The following is a 24,199-nucleotide window of genomic DNA, read 5'->3' as shown; positions in this document are numbered from 1 at the left end:
GATTTCAAATCTGAAATCGATTTTCGTGTACGTGCTATAGTTATCTTTCAATTTCCGACTTTTGCTGTTATGTCATATTTACACTGGGGTTAAGTGGACACTGACACATTGATCTACCCTAACCACATGGTAATTATTATTTTTCTTTATTTTTATAGTTGTGTAAATATAACATAACGGCAAAAGTCGGAAATTGAAAGATAACTATAGCATGTACACGCTGAAAAATCTCATGCAATACAAAATGGGGAAAAAATTGTTCCCCAGTATACTGTGTATCCCAAGGGAATACATTTTTTGCATACCTCCAGCTGTACATAGATATACATGTCATCTTCAATGCTATACATGTCATGTTCAATACTATATAAGTCACTTACATTTATACTCATATTGTAGTACTTTGGCAATCCGTTTAATAAAATGTTGAATTCTTGCATTGTGAAAAACAAAGATTATGGTGAAAAGTGAAAAACATGAATTGCAAAAAACTAGAGCTTACAGAACAAAGCCAACTTCAGATATGAAATCAGCATGTCGAAATTAGGTTAGAACAACTGCAGGTGACAATGCAACAAAAAAATTGTTTCCCAGTGAATCTCCATGTTGGGCAAAAGATTCCTGTGTTGCAGGGGGTTGGACTAGATGACCCTCGTGGTCCCTTCCGACTCTATGATTCTATGTTGCAACACATACAGCCTTTGCAGTGAAGGCTGCCCGGCTGTCCCAAGGCCCAGCACCCTTCCACCTCCTTCCCTTCCTGCTCCGATTAACACATTTCCCTTCTGAAATCTGGAGTGGTCAGCTGCCTGCACAGCTCAGCCAGCAAATGTTTATGCCAGGGCTTAAAGCACTCCTCCCCGTCTGCCCCCTGAAACCCCAGGCTGCATTTGGGCTTGCTCTGGACCAGATGTTCCACAGCCTGCACATTGCCTTGGCGAGGGGAGTAATCTGCGCCCGACGGGATTACCGTTCTGTCCGGTCTTAACATCTGCAGCAGGACGCCAGCCCCCAAACTCCCAGGCAGCACCGCTTGGACACACAAAGCAGAAGCAAAGAGCCTGGTAAGAACTTTTTTTTATGGCATCTCTGCAAAATGGGAGTTGGTGGCCCTTGCGAGGCTCCTTTTTGGGGAGGTAGGGGTGGTTTTGCTTGTTGGATTATTCCAACAAGCAAAGTCTACCGGAACAGATTTGGGGAGGTGGGCAGTGCCCCGTAGCCCCAAATGCCTGGCCAGCACCAGAGCACCCATTTAAGCTTCCTTTGGCTTTTAGAGAAATGAAAGGCCAGAGGAAGACATCCTACCTGCAAATATAGGAGGAGGAAAAGGTGATGAAGATTTATCGGAGGCCATAGGAAGTTTCAGAGCACCTGCTTCCCAGGTCTCCCAATCACTGGATTATGAAGGAGCCCTATTCTAACTGATCCTACCTCTCTTGCAGGGGCCATCTCCCTGGATTTTTAGAGATATCGGTGGACGCCATGAAGGAAAAACTGTAGCGAGCTATGGAAGGCCTGCAGCTTCGGGTAAGCCTCAATAAGGAGGAGGGGAGAGGAGAGGGAGTCTGCAGCTGCCCTCTGGGTGCTGCAACCTGGGCTCTCTGATAAGAAGGCCAGGTCTGCCATCCTCCTCGTTATTTCTCATTTGCATAGGTTAATTTATGTATCTGCAAGTTAACTGCTGCCTGGGGGCAAGTCTGAACAACTGAGGGGGGAAATGATGGAGGAAAACAAAACAACCCCAACAGTCAGGAGGGGAACACAGCCAAGGTGGTTTTAAAACAAGTCATCGCAAGTGCAGTTCTGCAAATTTGGCACTTTGGGGAAGAGCTGTAGCTCAGTGGTAGAACTCCTGCTTCGCAGACAGCAGCCCTGTTCAGTCCTCAGCATCTCCAGATTGGGCAGGCAGTGTCCCTGCTTTGAAACCCTGGAGAGATGCTGCCAGTCCGAGTTGACAATAGTGAGCTAGATGGACCAGTGATCTGCATTTTAGGCAGCTTCATGTGTTCCATAGATATCATTGGTCGTCTCCTTCTGGGCATGATAAACAGCACAAATATTTAACTCTTTATTGCGCCATGCCATAGGATGAGTAGTGCAATGTAGGGCAGAAAGCAGAATGAGGGTTTCTTTTCTTTTCTTTTTTAATAAAAAAAATTATATATTAATATTTTATTAAGAAAAAATCATTTATAAAAAAGAGTGGGGAAAAAGAAGAAAGAAAAAGTGAGAATGGAAAAAAAGAAACAACACTGTTACATTACCATACATTAATATACAAATATGTATATTCTTATTATCCTAATACACATATACTTTTCAATAACCTAATATATTCTGTATAAACTCATTCCATTGTATTTATCCAAAGACAGTCTGTGTCTATAAGCTGTCCATTCATATGTTGCCAATGTTGTCATGTTGTCATGCCATCGATTGAGCAGAATCGTACCTCTATTCTTCCAATTCTTTAGTAGCAGTCTCTTGGCTACCGTTAGGGCACATAGAATCCATTTTCACTGTCCTGTTGTCAATTTCCATACAATGGGTATATAGTTCAAGAGCATATTGACCTCTGAAAAATCTTACTTTTCCCCATAGTGTCTTATTAATATAGTTCAGCACTGTCTCCCAAAACATAGTAAGTGTGGGACACAGAATGAGGGTTTAGGCTGCCATTGCATACCCACCTAGAGTAGTTCCCACTGAATGTAATAGGAGTACATTGAGAACAGGATCCTGCAAGAAGAATTACTGACGAAAGAGGAATGGCAGACAAAATTAATGACTATGCAGAATTAGACAAGATGACAGGAAGGATTTGAAACCTGCGGGATAAGAGATTCTCAGAGGACTGTGTGAATTATCTGAAAAGCAATTGTAATCAACAGATTATGCTAGTAGGATTGCAAGAAGGTTTGTAAGGAGGACTATGTGAAATATTACAGAGAAAAGTATGAAGAGAACTATTAGTGAAAGACTATTAAAAGTAATAGTGAAATTAATGAAATGCAGATTAAGTGATAAAGATTGAAAAATCTTCAGATATGGTTGATGGAAGTCCAAAACACTGAATAAGATGAGAAAATATGTTGTATGTTGTTTTGTTTTGTTTTGAAATTTCATGTAAAAATTAATAAAAATATATTTTTTAGAAAGAGAGAACAGGATCCTGCTGTTAGCTGGGGTTTCCTCCTTAACCAGATGGAGAGCCAGATGCAAAAGAGGATGGGATCCTGCACCTTTAGGAACTGTGTAGAGAGGACGCTGCCGGTTTGCCTGTTTCTAGTTATGCATTTTTGTGGTTTTTATATTGCAAACTACCCTGTGATCCTCGGATGAAGGGCAGTTTGGAAATTTAATAAATAAAATAAAGCCGGCACGGATGAGAAACTCATGGACTGGCCAATGCCTACACCCATACTAAATAATTTTTGATTTTTTAAAGTAATAAAAAAAAAATCAGTGAAGAAGCCTACAGTCTTGCTTTCACCCTGCCTATTATTGGGAATGATGACGCAGAGCGTCAGCCGCCCTTCAATAGGTGGAATCACCTCCTGAGATACTTCGTCTATTGTGAGGCAGTGTGGTGCAATGGTTAGAGTGCTTAGGATCTGGGAGAGACTGGGGTTCAAATCACCAAGCAGCCATGAAGCTCACTGGGTGACCTTGGCAAGGTCACTGCCTCTCAGCCTGGCCTACCTCACTGGGTTGTTGTGGGGGTTAAACAGGGGAGGGGGAAGAACCAAGCACACCCTGAAGAAAAGGTGGGGTGTTGATGCAATAAATAGATAAATCAGAGCCAGTGCCAGACAGAGACCAGTCATTTTAGTTTTGCACACACAGCCTGTTGAGTTCTACAAGGGGCAACACTGAGACTTAAGGAGGCCCTGCTAACAGGCAGGGCCAATCCCTGGATTGGTTGCAAATAAGGAAACAGGCAGGTGGGGATTAATGGAGTAGCCTCTGCTGGTCTTCTGGCATTTGGTATTTGTGTTATGGAAATATACAGCAGAGGGGATGTGGGGATGAGCACACCCGCTCCCACTGCGTGTTGCTGCTCTGATCGCCTTCCATCCGTTGTGAAGTGGGGTGCTTGCTGTTCTGGTGGAGGCTCCCCCTCCCGCTGTGTTTTAGAACCCCAGGCTCAGCCCAAGACATTTGACTGCTTGTGGTGCAAAGGACAAGCTTGAAGGGCTGCATACCAAAGGTTGCAGGTTCCATCCCCAACATGCTCAGGTAGGTCTGAGAAAGATTCTAGCTTGAAACCCCAGAGAGCTGCCAATAGTCACTGTACAAAATGCAAAACTTAGATGGACCTGGCTCAATATAAAGCAGCTTCTTGTGTTCCTGTGATGCTGCCCAGATTTCACATGCAGAATCTGACCACATGGGCAGTTGGATCTTACGTCAACACTGGCAATAGGACAGCACCCTCCATTGTATTCCAAGGCATCAGGCTATTGTGTGCAGAGAAGGACTTGGGAAGCGTGGCGGGAAGACTGTTGCTACCATCATATTCTCCAACATTTATCCAGTGAAAATAGGGATGTCCTGTTCATTCATTCATTCATTCAGTTATACCCAGCCCATCTGACTAGGTTGCCCCAGCCACTCTGGGTGGCTTGTAACACATATAAAAACATAATAACATATTAAACATTTAGGAACCTTCCCTATGCAGAGCTGCCTTCAGATGGCTTGGGGGTTGGATAACTTCATACCCTCCAACATTTCTCTGGTGAAAATAGGGACATCCTACCATACCCTCCAACATTTCTCCGATGGAAATAGGGTCGTCTTAAGGAAAAGTGGGACATTCCAGGATCAAATCAGAAACTGGGACGGCTTTTGTAAATCCAGGACTGTCCCTGGAAAATAGCAACACTTGGAAGGTCTGCAAGCCAGGTTCTGCCACCTAAGGCAGCTGCCTCACTCTACCGGCCCTGTAGAACTCAGATATTTTCACTTGTGCACCTAAATGGATGTTTTCATTATTTCCACTACTGCTTGCAAACCATACAGGAAGAGGAAGGTTGAGGTTGTCTGATGGACCACTGGCCTAGATGTGCAGGATGACCTAGTACTGACAGGCTCCTTGCAAAAAAAAAAAAATATGCTGGACTATTCAGGCCTCATTCTGACCTTCATGTTCTTCAGGAGACTGAGCATCTCTTGGTCAGTACAGATAGGCTCTGCCTTAAGAGATCCTGACTGTGCCTCTTGCTTTGTAATTTAAAGCGTGTTGATGGGCAGCGAGGATTCAAATGGAAGGAGAAAACAGACCACACAGGAGTGTAATCAGCCCCACGGGGATCTTGTTATAGGAGAGAGGGATGGGGCTGCCCATTGGCTGGGGTAATCCCCCGCCCCAGCAGATGCTGAGAGGAGATTGAAGGGTTTTTTTTATTATAAATAGCTGAGGTCAGCCCCCCCCCCCCCGCATTTTGCCTACATGGCTGAGAAGCATTAGAGAGAATTAATATGCAATCTCTCCGTGAGAGGGAAGCGCAAACTCCCCCTCCCCATTCTCGTAGGATTAATCCCTGCTCCTTGATGAAAGCGGTGGCGTTGTGGGAAGCCAGAATGGCTGAAAGGGAACCAGCAAGGGAATCCAAACTCCAGGCAGGCAGCAGGAGGACATGATGGAGAGGCAGGCCTCATGCTGCCACTACAGAAGGTCGCTCAGAAGGTCGGTGGTTCGAATCCCCACGACGGAGCAAGCTCCCGTTGCTCTGTCCCAGCTCCTGCCAACCTAGGAGTTCAAAAGAACACCAGCGCAAGTAGATAAATAGGTACTGCTGTGGCAAGAAGGGTAAATGGCATTTCCATGCACTCTGACTTCTGTCACGGTGTCCCGTTGCACCAGAAGCGGTTTAGTCCTGCTGGGCAAATGACCCAGAAAGCTGTCTGCGGACAAACGCCAGCTCCCTCGGCCTGAAAGTGAGATGAGCGCCACAACCCCATAGTTGCCTTTGACTGGAATTAACCGTCCAGGGGTCCTTTACTTTTTTTTCCTTCACAGGCCCATCACTTACGCCAGACTGAGTGAAAGGCAGGCAGGGAGCCAAGCAAATCACTGCACCAGCCATGGTAGCAGTGGGACCCCACTCCTCTCCTTCCCATGCCTGGAATCCCTCAGTTTTGAACTTCCTGCGGGCTCCTGCTGACAGCAATCCTGCACTAATGGAGTAATACTGGTCTCACTTCTCAGGCAGAAGCTGGCAGAGACTGACAATGCAGGGTGCAGACAGACACACCTGCCCCAATCCATAGCCCAGCACAAATGTTTTCATTATTATTATTGCAGCTTAGGGGGATCAAAGGGAACAGCTCCATGGTAGAGCATCTGCTTTCCAAGTTCATTCCCCAGCAGCATCTCCAGGTGGGCCTGGAAAAGGCTCCCTTCCCGAAACCCCAAAGAGCTGCTGCCAGTCAGTGTAGACAATGCTGAGCTAGATGGACCAATGATTTCCTATGTTAACAAAGAAGACCCAGTAGGGTGGCAATCAGTGGAGCACCAGCCTTGGTAGGGATGTTTCCATGGCTATGGAACTGCAGTCAGAAGGACTAGCAATGTGCTCTCCTTTCATGATGCCCCAGCCTTGGTCATCAAATCATAGTATTGTAGAGCTGGAAGGGACTGCAAAGGTCATCCAGTCCAACTCCTGTGATGCAGGAATCTTTTGCTCAATGTGGGACTCGAACCCACAACCCAGAGATTAAGAGTCTCATGCTCAACTGACTGAGCTATCTCAGCTTCCTTAGTTGCCCTTGCTCTTATACATTCAAAATACTGTATATGGGTGAAAATGACTTTTTTTGGGGGGGGGGGATGCGTGCCATTAAAGAAAACAGCTCTCAGAAATGTTTGTGGTAGGATTAATGTAAGGGATGTCACCAACTAAATTGGACTCAGAGAAGACCCATTAAAATCGATGAACCAAATTTAGCCATGTCTGTTCAATTCAGTGGGACTAATCGGACTAGCGTTGAATATAATCCTGTGTTTCTGACTAATGCCCGTGAAGCCTTTTAAAATGCAATGAAGCAACTGCAAATTGATGCAGAAATGTGGAAAAACTGGATTTAAGATTGGAAAAATGGGAGAAATTGAAACTGACCGGTGGGATGTCCAGCATCAAATGTGGAGCTAAGCAGACATAACCCTGATCTCCCTCTATCCATTTAGCAAATGTGTGGAGGCAAACGTCTCTGTGGCTGCAGGGTTAATCGAGAATGTGGACAGGTTTGGCAGAGTGCAAAGCAGGGCAAACCCAAAAGTATCCTAAAGGGACATAATGGCAGAAACATTTTCCACCCTGCTGCCATGTTCTGAGACCAAAAAAAAAAAAGAGTCATTTATGGGGGAGAATCAGTGGATGTCAGAGGAAATAAACACTCCATTCTCACCCTCTAATTCATCCTTAACAAATCCCCATGTTTGTGTTACAGCAGCAAAGTCTTGGTTTGGAAACCCTATATTTTCCCGAGATAGCATGTTGTTTCACCTTGAGTTGCACAACTATGCTATTCACAACAACCCTTTTTTAAAATTAAAATAAAGCAACTCTAAGTATTCCCCCATTCCCCTGAGTTTGCTCAGATTGCACCCTGGCTGGTTTTAAAATTGATATCGCTGGTTGTTTCAGTGGCTCTGTTGGTTTCCTTTAACATGCCGGAGTGAAATTACATTGCGGTGAACTCACAAGAGCGAATCTGTTAGGGGTTGGACTTGTTTTTCCTTTCCCGTCTGCAGGAGATTCGAGGGAACTCCCTGTTTTGCATTTACGTAGCCCAGTGGTGGGGCATCTCCCTTGCCTGCAGAAGGTCCCAAATCCAAACCCCAGCATCTCCCTTGAGGGCTGGGAGAAACCCTTGCCTGAAAACCCTGGAAAACGTCTGTCAGTCAGTGTAGACAGCACTGAGCTAGCTGGACCAATGTTTTGACTCAGTATATTGCAGTTTCCAATGTTCCTGTATGGGAATGTCTGGGGCCCAGACACTGCCGTGGCATCCACAGGGTGAGATACTGCTGTGCAAAGAGACAGGGAGGTAGGTGTGTGTGTGTGTGTGTGTGTGTGTGTGTGTGTGTGTGTACTGGAACGAGGCAGATTGACAGGAGAATCCAGTTCTTTGGGGTCAGTATCTGCCAGGCAGCAGGGATCCCAGAGCACACAAACACAGCACACAGCAGCTTACGCCCCCTCCCCCAGGGGGTTTAGCCAAGGAAATCTCTGGCTTTCACCCTGTTGGCAGGGCCATGGAGTCCCTGAGGACAGTGGGGAGAGGGGGAGGCCTGCAGCTGGTGCGGTGTGTGTGGGGGAAATGCCAAAAGGGGACTGGAGCAGACCCACAACAGCCAGAATCAGCAACAGTGTCCACAGCGCACAGTGGAGAGTCGTCCTCTAATGGGTTGCTGCTCCATTGCGGATGACAGCTTGCCCATTATGGCATTGCCTGGAAGACCTCGAGACTGCAGAAGGAGGGAGTGCCTTCTGTTGGGCTTGCAGTAGCCCCAGGTCCTGCTGGTAAGGCTGGGCAAGGGCTGGGGAGGCTGACACCCAGGGATGGGCAAAGCGGTCGCTTTCAGTTTCTCTCTGCTTCTTGCTATTTCTCCAAACGTAAGTTTAGTTCTCTGCATTTCCACTTCAATTTTTCTAAAATGTCCCTATTGAAAATTTGCAGCATTTGAGTGAGAATTCTATACACATGTAAGCAATTTTGCCCCAAATACCTTTTTTTCTTTTGTTTTGCAAAGCCGTTTTCCTGTATGCTATTTACCAAGTAAGGCGCATTGTACCCCAGCAGATACATTTTTCATGCTCATTACTTAGCTGGAGAACTGCATGGCAAAATTCAGAGAAATGTGGATGTCGAAGTATGGCTACATATTTTTTCCATAACATTTGAATTAGGTAGGTACCCAGGTTGTCTACATTTAGTCAGAGTTGAGAAGGCTATTGTGGAAGTTTCAATCGCAAGGGATACTTTTTATTATTACAAAGGCTTCTTTGGGATTTGCAGTGTGTGTGTGTGTGTGTGTGTGTGTGTGTGTATTATGGGAGGGAGGGAGGGAGAGAGAAATCCAGCAGAAAATTATTGACACCTACCCTAAACTAAAATTTCCAGTTCCTTGAGGGAATCCTATGCCACTTAAAATTCTATAGAGCTGGTATAAATTTGTATCTTTCTCACTTTCCCCCTTGCTTGTTAACTGCTATTTAGTTGGGGGAGGGATGTGATGATGTTGAAGTGGTCCACCGTAGGGCTTGCAGCAATTCCCTTATGGGTCTCAACCCAACAGATGAAGAAAATGGTCAAAATCTAGGGGTGTCCATTACGTTCTCTGAAGCTGTGATGTTTTGGAAAGGGGGGTGCTGCTTGAAACAATTTTGGACCAGGATATCTACAAGACCACCTCCCCTAACACAGACTAAGCTGATGTTTGAGATCTTCTGAAGAGACCCTGCTGGTTGTTCCGCAACCACTGGGTTGTCCCTTGAAGACAATCAGTGAGGCAGACAGGAATGCCATTTAAATGCCTCTTTAAAACTTAGTTTTCCCAAAGTTTCCTCAATTCTGACTCCTGCTTTCTACACTGCTTGGTTTTACTTTTGATATGCATAATTTGCTTTGTTTTTATCTTACTTTCTTTAACTAGGAAATGTTACTGAAAGTTACTGCTTTTTACAAAACTGTTTTTGTATCAAAGGCTTGGAGAATTTTTTATTATGATAGCTTACCCACATTTCCTCTTGTCCTGCTGCTTCCTCCTGGGGAGCAAGCAGCAATTTGTGTTTCCTCTGGATTGCTGTTTGCTCCAATTTGGCACTAAAGAATGGGTTTTCCCTTGGAAAGGGAGCAAGGGGGAAACCACTCAGACCCGTGCTTTCTACACATGGGATGAGCGGAGGTGTGGATGAGCCCTTAATTTAAAGAATAGATGAGAACATAAGAAGAGCCCTGCTGGATCACACCCATGGCCCATCTAGTCTAGCTTCCAGTTCTCGCAGTGACCAACCAGATGGCTCCATGGGAGCCCCATAAACAGGACCTGTGCATCCACCTGGGATTCCCAGAAACCGTTACTCAGAAGCATCTCTGCCTCCAAGGTCAAACAGAATCAGAGGAGTGTAGGAAACAGTTGGCCATTTCACCACTGGCGGAAAAGGTATCATTTCATAAGGCCAGTGTTGGCTGATACCCATTGAGATTGGTAGGGTGAAAAGCAGGGAGGCCAACAGTAGGAGGTGCCAGAGCCAAGGACAGGCAGAGTAAATGAATTCTAGTTTTGTCCCCCTCCTTGTACAGTGGTACCTCGGGTTAAGTACTTAATTCATTCTGGAGGTCTGTTCTTAACCTGAAATTGTTCTTAACCTGAAGCACCACTTTAGCTAATGGGGCCTCCTGCTGCTGCTGCTGCTCCGCTGCCACACGATTTCTGTTCTCATCCTGAAGCAAAGTTCTTCACCCAATGTACTATTTCTGGGTTAGCAGAGTTTGTAACCTGAAGCGTATGTAACCTGAGGTACCACTGTATAGACAAAGAAGGGACCCTGCCCAAGCAAGCAATTTTTAGAGGGAACATATAAAAGGTCAAATGTTGTCCTTACAGGGCACACACACTTCCCAAGAACATAGAAAGCTGTCTTATACTGAGTCAGGTCATTGGTCCATATAGGCCAGTATTGTCAACACTGGCTGCCAGTGGCTCTCCAGCATCTCAGGCCAGGGCCAGGAAATGTGGCAGGCACCTTCTGCTCTGTCGCTGAGCTATGGCCCTTTTCCCGCTGTCCTTAAAATGTAATTTTCTGTGCTGCATGTAGCGTTCCGTGGTTTCAGCTGTGATTCTAAAACCTTGCTAAACATCTCCTGAACATTGCTCCCAGCAGGCCTCTGGCGGCCACAGCCTCTTCCGGCTCTCTGCTATGGAAGTGAAGTTGATCCATGTGGCTCTCGTCGTCTTCTTCCTTCTCTCGGTTGCCATGACCAGCTGCTTCCTCTGGCAGTATAGCCTTCCCAAAGTGGAGCCCAGTAAGTATTGAACCAGGTGCCCATCTGAACGAGCCCATTCTGGCCAAAGAGTTTCATGGCACTTCTCACCAGAAGAGTGTGTAGGGGGCCAGAGTAGCAAGGGGGGAACCGTTTACAGGTTTTCTTTATAACACACACACACACACACACACACACACACACACACACACACGTTCACACTTCTACCAGGCAACTAGGGATTTTTAAAGGAATTTAGTCTTTGCAAATTCTCATATCAGCTGACCTGATCTGCAGACCCTCCAAGTGTCCCTGTTTTCCAGGGACAGTCCCAGATTTATGGAAGCCATCCCAGTTTCTAATTTGATCTCAGGATGCCCTGCTTTTCCTATTTTCATTGAAGAAATGTTGGAGGGCATGGTGGGACATCCCTATTCGAGAAATGTTGGGAGGTCTGGAGTAGTGCTGCACCCTGAGCCGAGGAGATAAGTAACTATGCAACTTTTAGAAGACATCTGAAAGCAGTCCAGTGTAGGGAAGTATTTTAATGCTGAATGTTTTATTATGTTTTTTTATGTATGTCGGAAGCCACCCAGAGTGGCTGGGGCAACTCTGCAAGATGGATGCGGTTTAAATAATAAAATTGTTGTTGAATAGGATGTCCCTATTTTCATCAGAGAAGTGTTGGAGGGTGTGGATCTGCACTTCCTGGACTAGTGTGCAGATCAGATTCCATGCTTCTCTAGTGTCCTGATGCAATCCTTGGCTCAAAATGCACACAATATACAGTCATACCTTGGGTTACAGACGCTTCAGGTTGCGTTTTTTCGGGTTACGGACCCACCGAAACCTGGAAGTACCGGAATGGGTTACTTCCGGGTTTTGGCTGTCGTGTATGCGCAGAAGCACTAAATCACACTTTGCGCATGCACAGAAGCGCCGAATCGCAACCCGCGCATGCACAGATGCGCCGCTGCGGGTTGCAAACGTGCATCCCACATGAATCACGTTCTCAACCTGAGCATCCAGTGTATGTATATTTTTTTATGATAAAACGAGAAAAAAGTGCCTAGAGAGAAACTATTTTTTCAACACATATTTTTATGCAAAACCCATTTGACCACTTTTGATCTGCAGAACTGCCAGAGGCAGTTGGTAAACTGAAATGGGAAGGAATGCTTTTTCAATCAGGTTCTGCTGCTGCTCCCATCCAGGTGTGTGTGTGTGTGTGTGTGTGTGTGTGTGTGCATCTGCTTGGCCACTGTGTGAACTGAATGTTGAATTAGATGAGCCTTTGGCCTGATCTAGCATCTGGGCTTTTCTCATACACTTACAGAAATGCATTGCAAATGTTTCCTTGTCGCTTTATTTGAACTGCTCCACTGCTGATTAACCATTGAGGAAAATGTTTATTATGTCTCTGCCTATTGTCTCAAACCTTTCCATGAAACACTATCTTAGCCGTAATACCAGTGCCCCATTCCGTTAATTGGGGAAGTGATCTTTCCCCAATACAATGAAGCAGACAGCCTTGCCGCTGTCAATAGATTAGTAATTCTACATCTGCTTTCTCAACGTGCCCCTTTCCATTCCAGTTATATTAGCTGCTGGTAAAAGAGGTTTTCAGAACGCAGCTGGTGTTCTGAGCTCAATGGAGAGGCTGTGAAGGAGGCAGAGGGAAGGGAAACAAAAGCTGGGTGGAGGGGAGAGTGTCCTTGTTTGGCATTTAAGCTGCCTCCCCTGGCTTTGCAGCACCCCTAACAATTCAGCATCATTACGCTTGCGAATAAGCAGGTTTTTATTTTTATATGCACAGGCAGCTTAAGCTCCCAACAACCTCTCACTCAGTAACAGCCAAGATAGAAGAGAGTGGTGTCCATTTAAAAGGGTGGGGGAATCATAGAATCATAGAGTTTGAAGGGATTCCCCCAAAGGTCATCTAGTCCAACCCCCTTCGATGCAGGAATAATCGCCAAAGATCCAAAAGTTGGGGCCTATATGCATCAGCTTCCAGGTTTTCCATGGGTGTGTTTGTTTTCCCCTTGGAAGCTCCATTGGCCCTGTTTGATAGGAAGACGGTAGAAAGGAGGACGGCCAATCCAAATTTTATTGATTTGGAACGTTTGTTCCTTTATTACTGCATTTATGTCACACCTTTCAAGGTGTCTCCATTTAATCCTGTGAGGTCAGCAGGCTGAGAGACAGTGCCTGGCTCAAGGTCAACCAGTGAGCCTCATGGCTGAGTGGAAATTTGAACCCTGGTCTCCCAAGTCCTAGTTTGATACTCTAACCACTACACCACACTGCCTCTCAAATTCCTCAAGCACCCCTACCTGAACCATGGGCATTCCCACCACTCTGTCTCTGTTTCTGTTCATAGCCCCATCAGTGATGGAGGTCAGGCCAGAAGCGGTACAGATGTGTCCCCGTTACCCAGACCCCGTGCCTTTGGACCACCCAATCCCAATACTGAAGGATGCCCTTGAAAAGGTACGTTTTGGTGAGGCTTATGGAGGGTGGAGGCTTAGCTTTTTTTCATTTCAGCAAAGTCTATCCAGGCATGTAATTTTTATCATGCAACTTTGCGGTTTTATGAAGTGTAGTGGTTTTAAGAGAGCTGGTTTTATTTGTATTTGCTGCGTTAACTTCCTCTTGTTTTTATTGGCCTTTCTTAATGGATTTTCCTTTTTTAGGTTGCCCTTTGTAAACTACTTAGGGGGATCTTTCATCGAGTTAAGGGGTATACACATTGGGTTAAAGAAAGAAAGTTCAGAGCGAGTGGGGGAAGCCCTGCCATCCTCTGAGCTGGCTTCGTGATATCAACCAATAGCACAACTCCATCGCCGGCCATTCAGAGTTTAAGTAGGAAGCCTCGCTTTCGATTTAGCATTGCGGTTTTGTCTGATTGGCTACGTTTTGGGGCTGTTCAGAGTGTAGGCAGGAAGTACTGACCGGCCCGGGCTTAGCTCTCTGGCATCATCACCCAAACAGAACAGGCTGACGTTATCACAATCTTTGTTTGATCTCTTATCATGCAGAGAGTTGGGCAGAGGGAATGGCACCCAGCAGAAAGCAGAAGCAATAAAGGAACAGCAGTGGAAAAGGAACAGTTCAGGTTTTCTCAGGGAGCGTTTCTCATGGCGGTGAAAATTCATTGCAGCCTTAGTGATTATCTAGCGTTTATAGATGGGTAATCCAAAAATATCCCACCATAAGAAGCAAAGAAATATATGAGAGAGAGAGAAAGAGAGAGAGAGATGATGATGGTGGTGGTGGTGGTGGTGGTGGTGGTGATGGTGATGAAGGCCTCTGATTCTCCATTCTTTACCCTTCTCAAATCTCCTGCAGGTAGACACGCTTCTCCGTCACAAAATCCGGAGCCCTGGCCTGCCAGCTCTGTCAGCCATCGTCATCTACAACGACACAGTACTATGGACAGGAAACTTTGGGAAACGCAACGGCTCCGACGCTTTCTCTGGCATCCCCAATGAATACACCATTTACAGGTGAGCCTGCTGCTCACTCCAGCTGGACAGGTGAAGTGAACAGCCTGAGTCTCTTGTCTCAACGGCCTGCACATTTCTGTGTGCAGTGTCTTCTCTGAGAAAGACCTCTGCCTGCAACCCAAGAAACCCACGACCGGTCAGTATATTCATTTCTGAACTACACCGATCCTCCCGTCTACGTTCTTGGACTATGTGGCTCAATGACACTTATGAAGAAGGGGTTCCATTTCCAGCAAATGGCGTCCATGGGGAGGAGGTGTGAGGGAAATCCTTTGCTGTGGAATGTTTCCAAGAAAAGGAAGCTTTCCATGGGAAGTCCTTTGGTAGCTAACACAGCCTAGGGTAGCCTACATATCTATTATTGGGCTACAATTCCCATCATACCTGACTATTGCCTGTGGGATGTAGCTCAGTGGTTTAGCATGTGCTTTGCATGCAGAAGGTCTCAGATTCAATTCCTACCATCTCCAAGTAGGCCTTGGAAAGATTCCCTGTCTGAAACCCTGAAGAGCCTCTGCCAGTTGGTATAGACCAATGTTTCCCATACTTGGATATCCAGCTGTTTTTGGACTACAGTTCCCATAATCTCAGACCACTGGTCTTGCTAGCCAGGAATTATGGGAGTTGTAGTCCAAAAACAGCTGGAGACCCAAGTTTGGGAAACACCGGTACAGGCAATGTTGAACTAAGTGAACCAAAGATCTGACTTGGTAGAAGCTAGCTTCCTATGTTCTGGCCTGGGTCTGATTAGACCTGAAATCCAACCATGTCTGGAGGGTGTCCTGTTTGCATGCTCCAGCTGATTATGTATGGTATGTTTGTGCCTGGTAGGATTGCAAGTGTCTCCAAGATCTTCCCCACCATCATGTTGTACAAGCTATGGGAGGAAGGGAAGGTGACATCACTTGACGACCCTTTAGAACGTTATGCCCAGAGCTTCACCATTAAGAACCCCCTAGGGCGGCTCAAAGAGTCGGAGCAGAGATACTCAGCGGATGGACTGATCTTCCTGGAGAAGGGATCTCTGCCCCTCAAGCCGTCCCCGGTGACTTTGCGCAGAATGGCCAGCCAGCTCTCAGGTGAGGGATTGTATGTGTGGAGAGAACCTGTCAGACATTGTTTGATCAGCAATCCCAGCATGGCACCGAGGCCTTTGAGATGGAGCCACACCATGACCTCATTAGATGCCTATAAGCTTGTCTTTTTCCAGAAGTCTCCTTGGGAGAAGGATCCTGCTTTTGTGAAGACTTGATTCCTGAGGGGTTCTTGTCTGCAGCCAGACACCTCTCTGGATGGAATGGGTTTTCTGTCAGTCTCATAAAAGGCCCCATCTCTCCCGTGGGCTCAGGACTTGTTCAGCCTCACTTTCAGCAGCCAATCTCTCCCGTGGTGCAGATGCCCAACCCCAAATAGTCTCATGCAAAGATCCTGGTTCCTCATCTTCAAACTGAGCCTGATCCAAAGCTTGGTGCTATTCCAGGGCTTCCGAGTCATCCTCTGATGAGGAATCCTCAGGCTGAGACATGAGAGCTGTTGGACTAAAACTCCCATCACCCCTCCCTATAGTTTGTATCTACTGGCTCTGGTTTTCCAAGCCTGAAATCCACTCCCCCTTGCTCTAAACCACCTAGATCTGGCAAGTGAGAGCCTATCGCACACCTCTTTCCCAACTGACATCAGTAGATAGTATGAGTGACTTCTCTTTCATGTCTTGGGTACTGCAGGTTTGCCCCGACGGCTGCGCTCAACCACTTTGTTGTGGAAAGGGACAACCCAAGAAGCATTGGCACTGTTGAAAGATGATGTCCTGGTGGCTGACCCAGGAACCAGGTGAGAATGCCCTAGGACTTTGCACCATGTTTGGCCAAACTGAACCAAATTGGGCTGATTTGTGCCCTGTCTGGATCTGGTTGAAGCAGATACAAACCACTACAGAGCTGAATGGGTTGTTACAATTGGTGCTGATTTGTAGCTCAAGCCAGATAGACTGTTTCCAAACTGTTGCAGTTACTAATTGCAACACCATATAAGGAGAACACAGGGGAAAGCTGGAATGATCGTACCCTACCCAGCATTCTCCAATCACATTTCCGGCGAGGGTATGCAGTCCTCCAAGCCTATTTATCTGGTCCCTGAGGGTCTCCATGTTCCATGCCCCCTCCTTGGGTCACACCCCTCTCCAGCCCTCCTTGAGTGCATTTGGCTGACTGGAATGTGCCCTTGAACTGTTACAACATCTCTTGTTCACCTGGATGGCGGAAGGAGAGATGTGTGTAGGTGTAGAAATTGCTGACCTTTGTTTGGTTGCAATATAGTCTACTGTATAAAGGTAAGTGTCATATTGATTGCCCTACTCACTTTTGCCTCTGGCCCAGCTCACCACTGGCCTCAGGATCCCAGATGGCTGCATACAAAGGAATGCAACCATTGAAAATTCTCCCCACACCTGTTTTAAGGCTTCAAACAGTGAGACAATGATCTTATTTTACCTGGATTTGTACAGGTGTAAAACAAAACCTGGTTTCTCACTGTGACAGCTTTCTAGTTTACTAGTCCGGTTGAAGGGCTGAAATGGAGTAGCCTGCAACCAAGGTTTTGTGTATTGCTGGATAGGCTCAAGGAGCTGATCCACGATAAACACTGCAGTTCTGGCTTTGACACCAAATGGTGATGTACTTGCTTCAGCTGTGAGAAATCGTCAAAGCAGCTTAGCTGATCCCTTTCCTCTCCTGTCCTCTCCTAAGATATTTTTTGTAAGTGTTTAATCTCACAATGGATCTGGCTACAATTCAGACTCCTTCAGCAGTATCCATTCGGTAGGCAGTTATGAGAGTGTGGGGAGGATGGAATGAAAAGCATTTCCCTACCATGTTGTCCTTCTGATGTGTATCTATCTACATCCTTTGGGGAAGTGGTGTAGCTTAGTAGAACTCCCATTTTTCACACAGAAGGTTCTATCCATGTCGATCTCCAAGTAGACTCCTGGTCTGAAATCCTGGAGAGCTGCTGCCAGTCAGTGTAGGCATACTGAGTGAGATGAACAGCTTCCTATGTGATTGTGCATACCATTGTACTGATATTCTTTTTGAGTGAGATTTTTGGAAGCATACAGAGATCGTGGAGTGTTGCTCTTTTTGGCAACTTTTCATTCATCCTCAAATTCCAGTTCATTCAATGATAGAATTGTAGAGTTGGAAAGGGTCTGAGGGTCATTTAGTCCAACCCCCTGAAATGCAGGAATCTCAGTGCAAACTTCGTTATGTGCAAAACACGGAAATCATATAATTTATAGCATAAAATGAGTAAACATGCGTAGAGTTATCTGCAGTGATAGTCCTACTCAGAAAAGATCCGTAGAAATTAAATGGCATGACTGACCCAAACGGAAACAGAATCTTTGCAACAGTGCAGATCCCATTATTTATTTTGCCCCTGCCAGCCAATATATAAGCCAAATACGACTTAGAAAGGTCTTCCTGGGTCTTTTAGTAAGACAGCACCAAATAATCCATTTCGCCCATCTCTGTAAAATTTGCATTAATAGAATAAGAAGATGCATTAGCACCATGGTAAGTTCCAGTTGACATTCTTTATCTATGTCTCTGTGATGCAGGTGGGATGACTGCATCAAGTATTTCAGGTCAAACTCAGTGGGCACCCTGGAAAAAGGTTTGCTCCTTTCTATCTTTCTTTCTCTCTTCTCAGATGTCATTATAGCAACTTGGCTTTCTCGTTAATGGCCCACGTCCTAGCTGAACACGCTGCAGAAGGCGAGTACCAGCGCTGGGTTTCTGAGAACATCCTTGACCGCTTGGGGATGGAGGACACGGGCTTTGACATCACGCCTCCCATCCGCTCTCAGATGGCCGTGGGTTTCTACAGCAGCGGGCAGACAGCACCCCTCTATGACCTGGGCTGGTACAGACCTTCTGGGCAGATGTACTCCACAGCTGCTGACCTGGCCAAACTGGCCATGGTCTTCCTGGGCACGTACCACCGACGTCTCCTGGAGCCTGACACCGTGAAGACCATGCTGACGCCCCTCTTCAAGTGCTCCAGCGAATACTTTGCCAACAAGACCGGCACGCCCTGGGAGATCAACGAGCAACTGGGCTATGACATCATTAGGAAGGACGGTGACCTGGACGGCTATTCGGCCACCTTCTCCCTGGTCCCCAAGCTCCGCCTGAGCTTCATTGTGCTGATGGCTGGTCCCCGCCCTCGAGGAGACGTCGTAGCTCAGACCTACGAGTACCTGATCCCCGCCATGGAGTCCGCCTTTCGCGAGGCAGAGAAGAGCCTCAACCCTCCCCCAAGCCCTACCCCTTATGTTGGCTACTACACCTATTCCAACCTGACTTTCTATGAGATCAAGGTTGGGGGTGGCGGAGTGCTGGTCATGCAGCAGTTTGGGCCGCACATTGAGGAGCTGATCCCGGAGAATTATCGGACCATCAAGCTGCATCACCTTGAGGACCGCGTCTTCCAGGTGGTGTTTGATAAGGAATTCCCATGCACCCTGCACTTAGGCTCTGCCTCCGTGTCCCTGGAGACCCAGGATGGGCAGCTCTTCAATTTCTACCCTTTTGATCGCAAGGGCTTGTCCCCTGGCTTCGATGCTCCGGGTCTGAACACATACAACGTCGTGCGCATCCAGCGCAAGCCAGTATTCTACAGTTAGCTGCTAGCAGAAGGGGTGAGAGAGACATTTTCTACTCTGAGCTCCCTGTATCAGCTTCCCCCAGGTCTGCCATCCAACAACCAGGTTGCAGAAAAGAACGAGCCAGGTGGCAAGGAACCGAGAATATCCACCTCCGCCAATGGCTTAGCTTTCCTCTTCCCTCTCCGATACCCAACACAAACTCCACAGCTGTCCACTTGGACATGCCCCAGTCACCTTATGGGTCACCGAGACACAAAAAAATTGGGAGGCAGTTCCCCACCCCCTGCAATAGCAACACAGCTTCTGGGATCGCGTTCTTGGGACACCTTCAAGTTCTCACCATGCCTAGGTTCTGATCTAGGCGCAATCTCAAATCTTGGAGGAAAAGAGGGAGAAAGAGAGGGGGGAAATGCTTGGGCCCTTCAAAAAGACCAGGCGTAGGGAAATCCTGTTCAGTCTGGGGTCTGCATTCCCTTCATGAACTCCTACCTGGGGTCATGTGCCTGGGTGGGCGGGGCCAGAGGCAAAAGCAGGTGGATCAATGAATGTGAGTGTTACATTTGTACAATAGACTAGCTGATAGACACATTCACATACCCCTTTCCATCCTCCGTCCAGGCAAGCAAGAGCCATTTGAGTTCAAGGACACAGTACAGCCAGGCAAAAACACTAAAGGAATGCAAGGAAGCATTGGTGTGGGTGTGGCCTGGGAAGATGGGGGTGTGGCTGGGAGGGTCAGTGGAGCCATACAGAGAAACCTGGGAGTTTGTACGAAGCTCTTGGACTTGAGGTTGCCAACCCCTAATTGAAGCCCAGCCAGCCAGCAAGTACATTGAGCCCATTGGCATCTCCATGGACTAGGGAAGTTTTGTGTGGACATAATAATAATAACAGCACAGGGTCAGCTGAGAGATGGAACAGAAGGTCATGGAATTGCGTCATAGCTTTGTACAAAACCTTGTAAACGGAACACAGTAGAACCACCATCATCCCGGACAGTCTCTGGATGCAGGATCTACCCCTAGTGTGTGGTGTTTCTGTAGATGAATGGTTGTGTGCTTTTTTTATATATGGTGTGAGTCTTGTTCAGATGTATTCACACCAGGGCGGTATGAAGAGATGGGTATTCATGGGATGGGAGAAATTGGGTGTGATTTCACACCTTCCAAAATGGTGTGTTAACTGAAACACAGTCGTCCTTCAAAATCTGCACTTCCTCAGATTTTGTGATGCCAAATAATGTGTGCAAAAATTGCATCTGTTAGGGGCAAGCGGGCCCCCAAAATGCATATATTCATGAAAATAGAATATAGAAATAATTGCATCAGGTAACGTTTTGTACAGAAAGGGAGAAATTTGCACTGAAATGCTGGTGGATTTACATGAGGACTTAAAAAAAAAACAACAACAGCAAACTGATTTGGAAGTCCAACAGGAAAAATGGAGAGAAACCAAAATCAACAGATTCATTCACCCCAGCTTACAAATGCATGTTTCAGTTTGAAGAAGGATGTTTGCAGGCAGAGTGAGGGAATGGGGCTGTTCATGGCTTTGGTCCCGTAAATGTATTGCGCAGGAATATAAAACCTCTTGTATAATATACCCTTCCAATAAAACACTTTGGTCTGAATGGATTGCTAAGTGTTGGGTCGACAATCTTTTTGCACTCATTTAAAAAAACAGAATTCTTATCTCGTGGCTGGCTGATGGCAATAGCGTGCGGGTGTTGTATCTTCTAAGACGTCTGTAGCCCCGCCAGGTTGCTCAAGGAAACAAGGGTCAAGGGTAGTGACATTTCTGGATTGCATAATTCATGGTTTCAAAATGCAAATCTCAGCAATTCACTGCACTCAAACGCAAAGCGAGCCCATGGCACCCAAGAATTCAGGCCTGATAGAAGCCAGAGGAGAATTCAAGCTGGCTTCTGTGCTTTGCTTGCTGTTACTCCACCAGTGAAGGTGGAACAAAGGGAATATTCTTTCCCTGCTGTCTTCCTCTCTCCACCCTCCTCCATCTAGGAGCTAACACACAGCTATGGCTGCCATGCAGGCCCCAGAGGCTATGGGAAAAGCAGTTTCCCCAGTGCTACTGGCATCTGCTTGCTGGTCCAGGAACCCGCCTCTCAGTCAGAATGCACTGAAAATTGTGATGCAGTTTGGTTTCAAGGAAATGTGATAAAAAATGCACGTTTTATGGAAATTATGGGTTGCATACAATGCTATAACCCTATTAAGCACCAGTGTCAGATTTACGTAGACTGAGCAGGTTGCAGTCAAGGTTCTCATAATCTAGGAGGACCTCGGCATCTTGCAAATAAAATAAAATAAAAATAAACACAGGCAGATTTTACCATCTAAACCCAGTTGGTTAGTAACACACGTCTATGGCTGTATAACAGTTACACAAGTGCGTACTTCCTGTTTAAGTAAGAAAGTTATCAGCTTTCAACATAATAACTACCCAGGCACTTCACAGACAGAGCCTTTGGATACAATTTGTATTGTCGGGAGGATAACTACTGCTGAGTCATTGTTGACTCTGCAATTCAAGGGACAATGTTTTCAGGCAATTTCCACAGGGGCGCACTGGCTAGTGCCTGTAAGGTCATTTGAGAAAGAAACAAAATTAACTTGAAGGCTTTTATAACTCTCTGCCCTGCTGAATTAGCCATATTAGCTGCATGAATTTTGACTATTTCAATTTATCCAGTGATTGCCATTGTTTAGATTTGGCTGCTTTGAGAGTATCCTCCAGTTTGACTAGACAATCAACCAATAGTCTAAGTAAAGATGTCAGATAATTCTGCTGAAAATGGGGGACGAAGCAAAAATCGCTTCAGTTCGTGTGTTTGTGACCACGAATGGAAATCAGTCAAGTGAATAGGATTGGTATTTGTTCAGATTTTTGTGGGTTTTTTAAGTCTGCAAATGATGCTTACTTTCCCCCTCCCATTGTTTTGACAGTTCCTTTACATTGAATGGAGTGTAAGTTATGTAAGTCACACGAGAAACTTAATCTAAATAGCACCCTGTGAGCCAAATCACATAGTACAGTGGTATCTCGGGTTAAGAACTTAATTTGTTCTGGAGGTCCGTTCTTAACCTGAAACTGTTCTTAACCTGAAGCACCACTTTAGCTAATGGGGCCTCCTGCTGCCGCTGCACCGCCACACGATTTCTGTTCTCATCCTGCAGCAAAGTTCTTAACCTGAGCTACTATTTCTGGGTTAGCGGAGTCTGTAACCTGAAGCATCTGTAACCTGAAGCGTCTATAACCCGAGGTACCACTGTATTTGGCAGAATCTGGACTGCAGCAGAACAGAAACAGCACGGAATATGACAAATACAGGTTACAATGGAAACAGCTGCCTTCTTACACCTCCAGGTCTGATTCAATATAAGACAGCTTCCTATGCTTATTAGGAGATCCATAGCTTAGTGAGAGAGCATCTGCTTTGCATGGAAAAAGGTCCCCAGTCCAATCCTGGGCATCTCCAATAGAGCTGCCTAGAACCCTGGATTCTCGCTGCCAATCTGCGTAGGCAATACTGAGAAAGCAGTTTCTTGGGTTCTATGGCTGGAGCAAAACATTGCTTCTCCCTGCTGCTTCCCTCGTTGCAGGGAGTGGGGGTAGAGCTTTGCCTTGGCTGACCCAGCAGGCTCCCAGCTTGCTCCCCGCATGCACTGCCTCGAAACAGGAGCAAGGCTACGGATCATTTGGCTCAAGCTGCTGCAGTGACCTGAATCTCAGCATTTCATCTCTTTTGGATCTAGCAAATGAAAATCGTAGTTGGAGGCCAAATCCTGCGGTCTGGGCATGTCAGCTGCGGAGCTTTGGGGGAGATTATGTGCTGAGTGATAATATGATGGGAATGCAATTTCCAATTGCAGGATTGAGAGAGAGAGAGAGAGAGAGAGAGAGAGAGAGAGAGGGAGGTGGGGGCGCCCTGGTTATGAATTTGCACCCAGCAAGGATTACATACTGATCTGTGCAATAACGCCTGCAAAAGAAAAAAAGAAAAGCTTTGCAATGGAATCGCCCAAAATTTGTAATGCTAAAAACCTGTAATTTCAATCAAATCCACGCACGGTAAGAGCCACGTCTTTTAAAACTGGCCTCTGTTAGACAAGACTTTGGAGACGTTTCTAGAAAAAAGAAAATTGTTACAGTTAGTGTCAGACTTTTAACCAGTGCTTTCCTTCTAGGGGGAGGGGGAAACATCCCGAGTATCTCTGAGTACCCCCAGGGAATATTCTCGAGTACTCCCAGGGAAAAAAGCACTGATTAGATGAAGCATGCTGAAACCAGCAGTGGAGGAAGAACATAACCATCATGAATAGTAGCCACTGAGAGCCCTTTCCATGAATTCATCTAATCCTCTTTCAAAGCCATTCAGGTTGGCTGCCATCACTGCCTCCTATGGGAGCCCGTTTGATAGTTTAACTATGCACTATGTTACAATATGACCTAGTATCATTTCCAGTGTCAATCCTGGGGTCCAATGATACCCATAAGATCAGGGGTCAGCAAACTTTTTCAGCAGGGGGCCGGTCTACTGTCCCTCAGACCTTGGGGGGGGGCAGACTATATTTTGAAAAAATAAATGAATGAATGAATGAATTCCTATGCCCCACAAATAACCCAGAGATGCATTTTAAATAAAAGGACACATTCTACTCATGTAAAAACACGCTGATTCCCAGACCATCCATGGGCTGGATTTAGAAGGTGAATGGGCTGGATCCGGCCCCCGGGCCTTAGTTTGCCTACCCATGGATAAGATCCAACCTATGCACTTAGATATACATTTGCGGTCTTCCTCTATGCCCACTTGCCCTGCCAGTTCATTGGAGGCTCATGTGTGCTAACTAGCCCCATATAACCAACATGCTTAAGTCTAATTAATGCACGAAAGGGGTTAAAATCATAGAGTAAGCTGTCCTGCATGCTTAGCTATGTCACTTCCCCTTACCTTGGGAGGAAATCAAGCTCAATGTCCCCTCCCCCAGCCTACATGAAAAACTCAGGGCGTGAA

The 24,199-nt window shown here is 46.2% G+C and overlaps 1 protein-coding gene across 1 annotated transcript; it reads left to right on the top strand.

Moving 5' to 3' along the window:
- The first annotated feature begins 945 nt into the window (after positions 1–945).
- Positions 946–20,746, top strand: LACTBL1 (lactamase beta like 1). The gene is made up of 8 exons (XM_081016145.1): positions 946–1,064; positions 1,443–1,527; positions 10,896–11,037; positions 13,376–13,485; positions 14,344–14,501; positions 15,333–15,580; positions 16,226–16,331; positions 18,207–20,746. Exons 2-8 carry the CDS (start codon positions 1,507–1,509, stop codon positions 19,180–19,182), a joined length of 1,761 nt encoding a protein of 586 aa, XP_080872271.1. The 5' UTR covers positions 946–1,064; positions 1,443–1,506; the 3' UTR covers positions 19,183–20,746.
- Positions 20,747–24,199: the final 3,453 nt, after the last annotated feature.

The sequence above is a fragment of the Podarcis pityusensis genome (assembly GCF_964106645.2).
Source record: "Podarcis pityusensis genome assembly, chromosome: 8".
Lineage (NCBI taxonomy): Eukaryota > Metazoa > Chordata > Lepidosauria > Squamata > Lacertidae > Podarcis > Podarcis pityusensis.
This window is presented reverse-complemented; position numbering and strand designations above follow the sequence as displayed.

Excerpts from the sequence above, each read along its gene's own strand:
- LACTBL1 (XM_081016145.1), top strand. The coding sequence starts at position 1,507 with ATGGAAGGCCTGCAGCTTCGG. Across the intron at positions 1,528-10,895 it reads TGGAAGGCCTGCAGCTTCGG|GCCTCTGGCGGCCACAGCCT; the intron begins GTAAGCCTCAAT and ends TGCTCCCAGCAG. Across the intron at positions 15,581-16,225 it reads AATGGCCAGCCAGCTCTCAG|GTTTGCCCCGACGGCTGCGC; the intron begins GTGAGGGATTGT and ends TGGGTACTGCAG.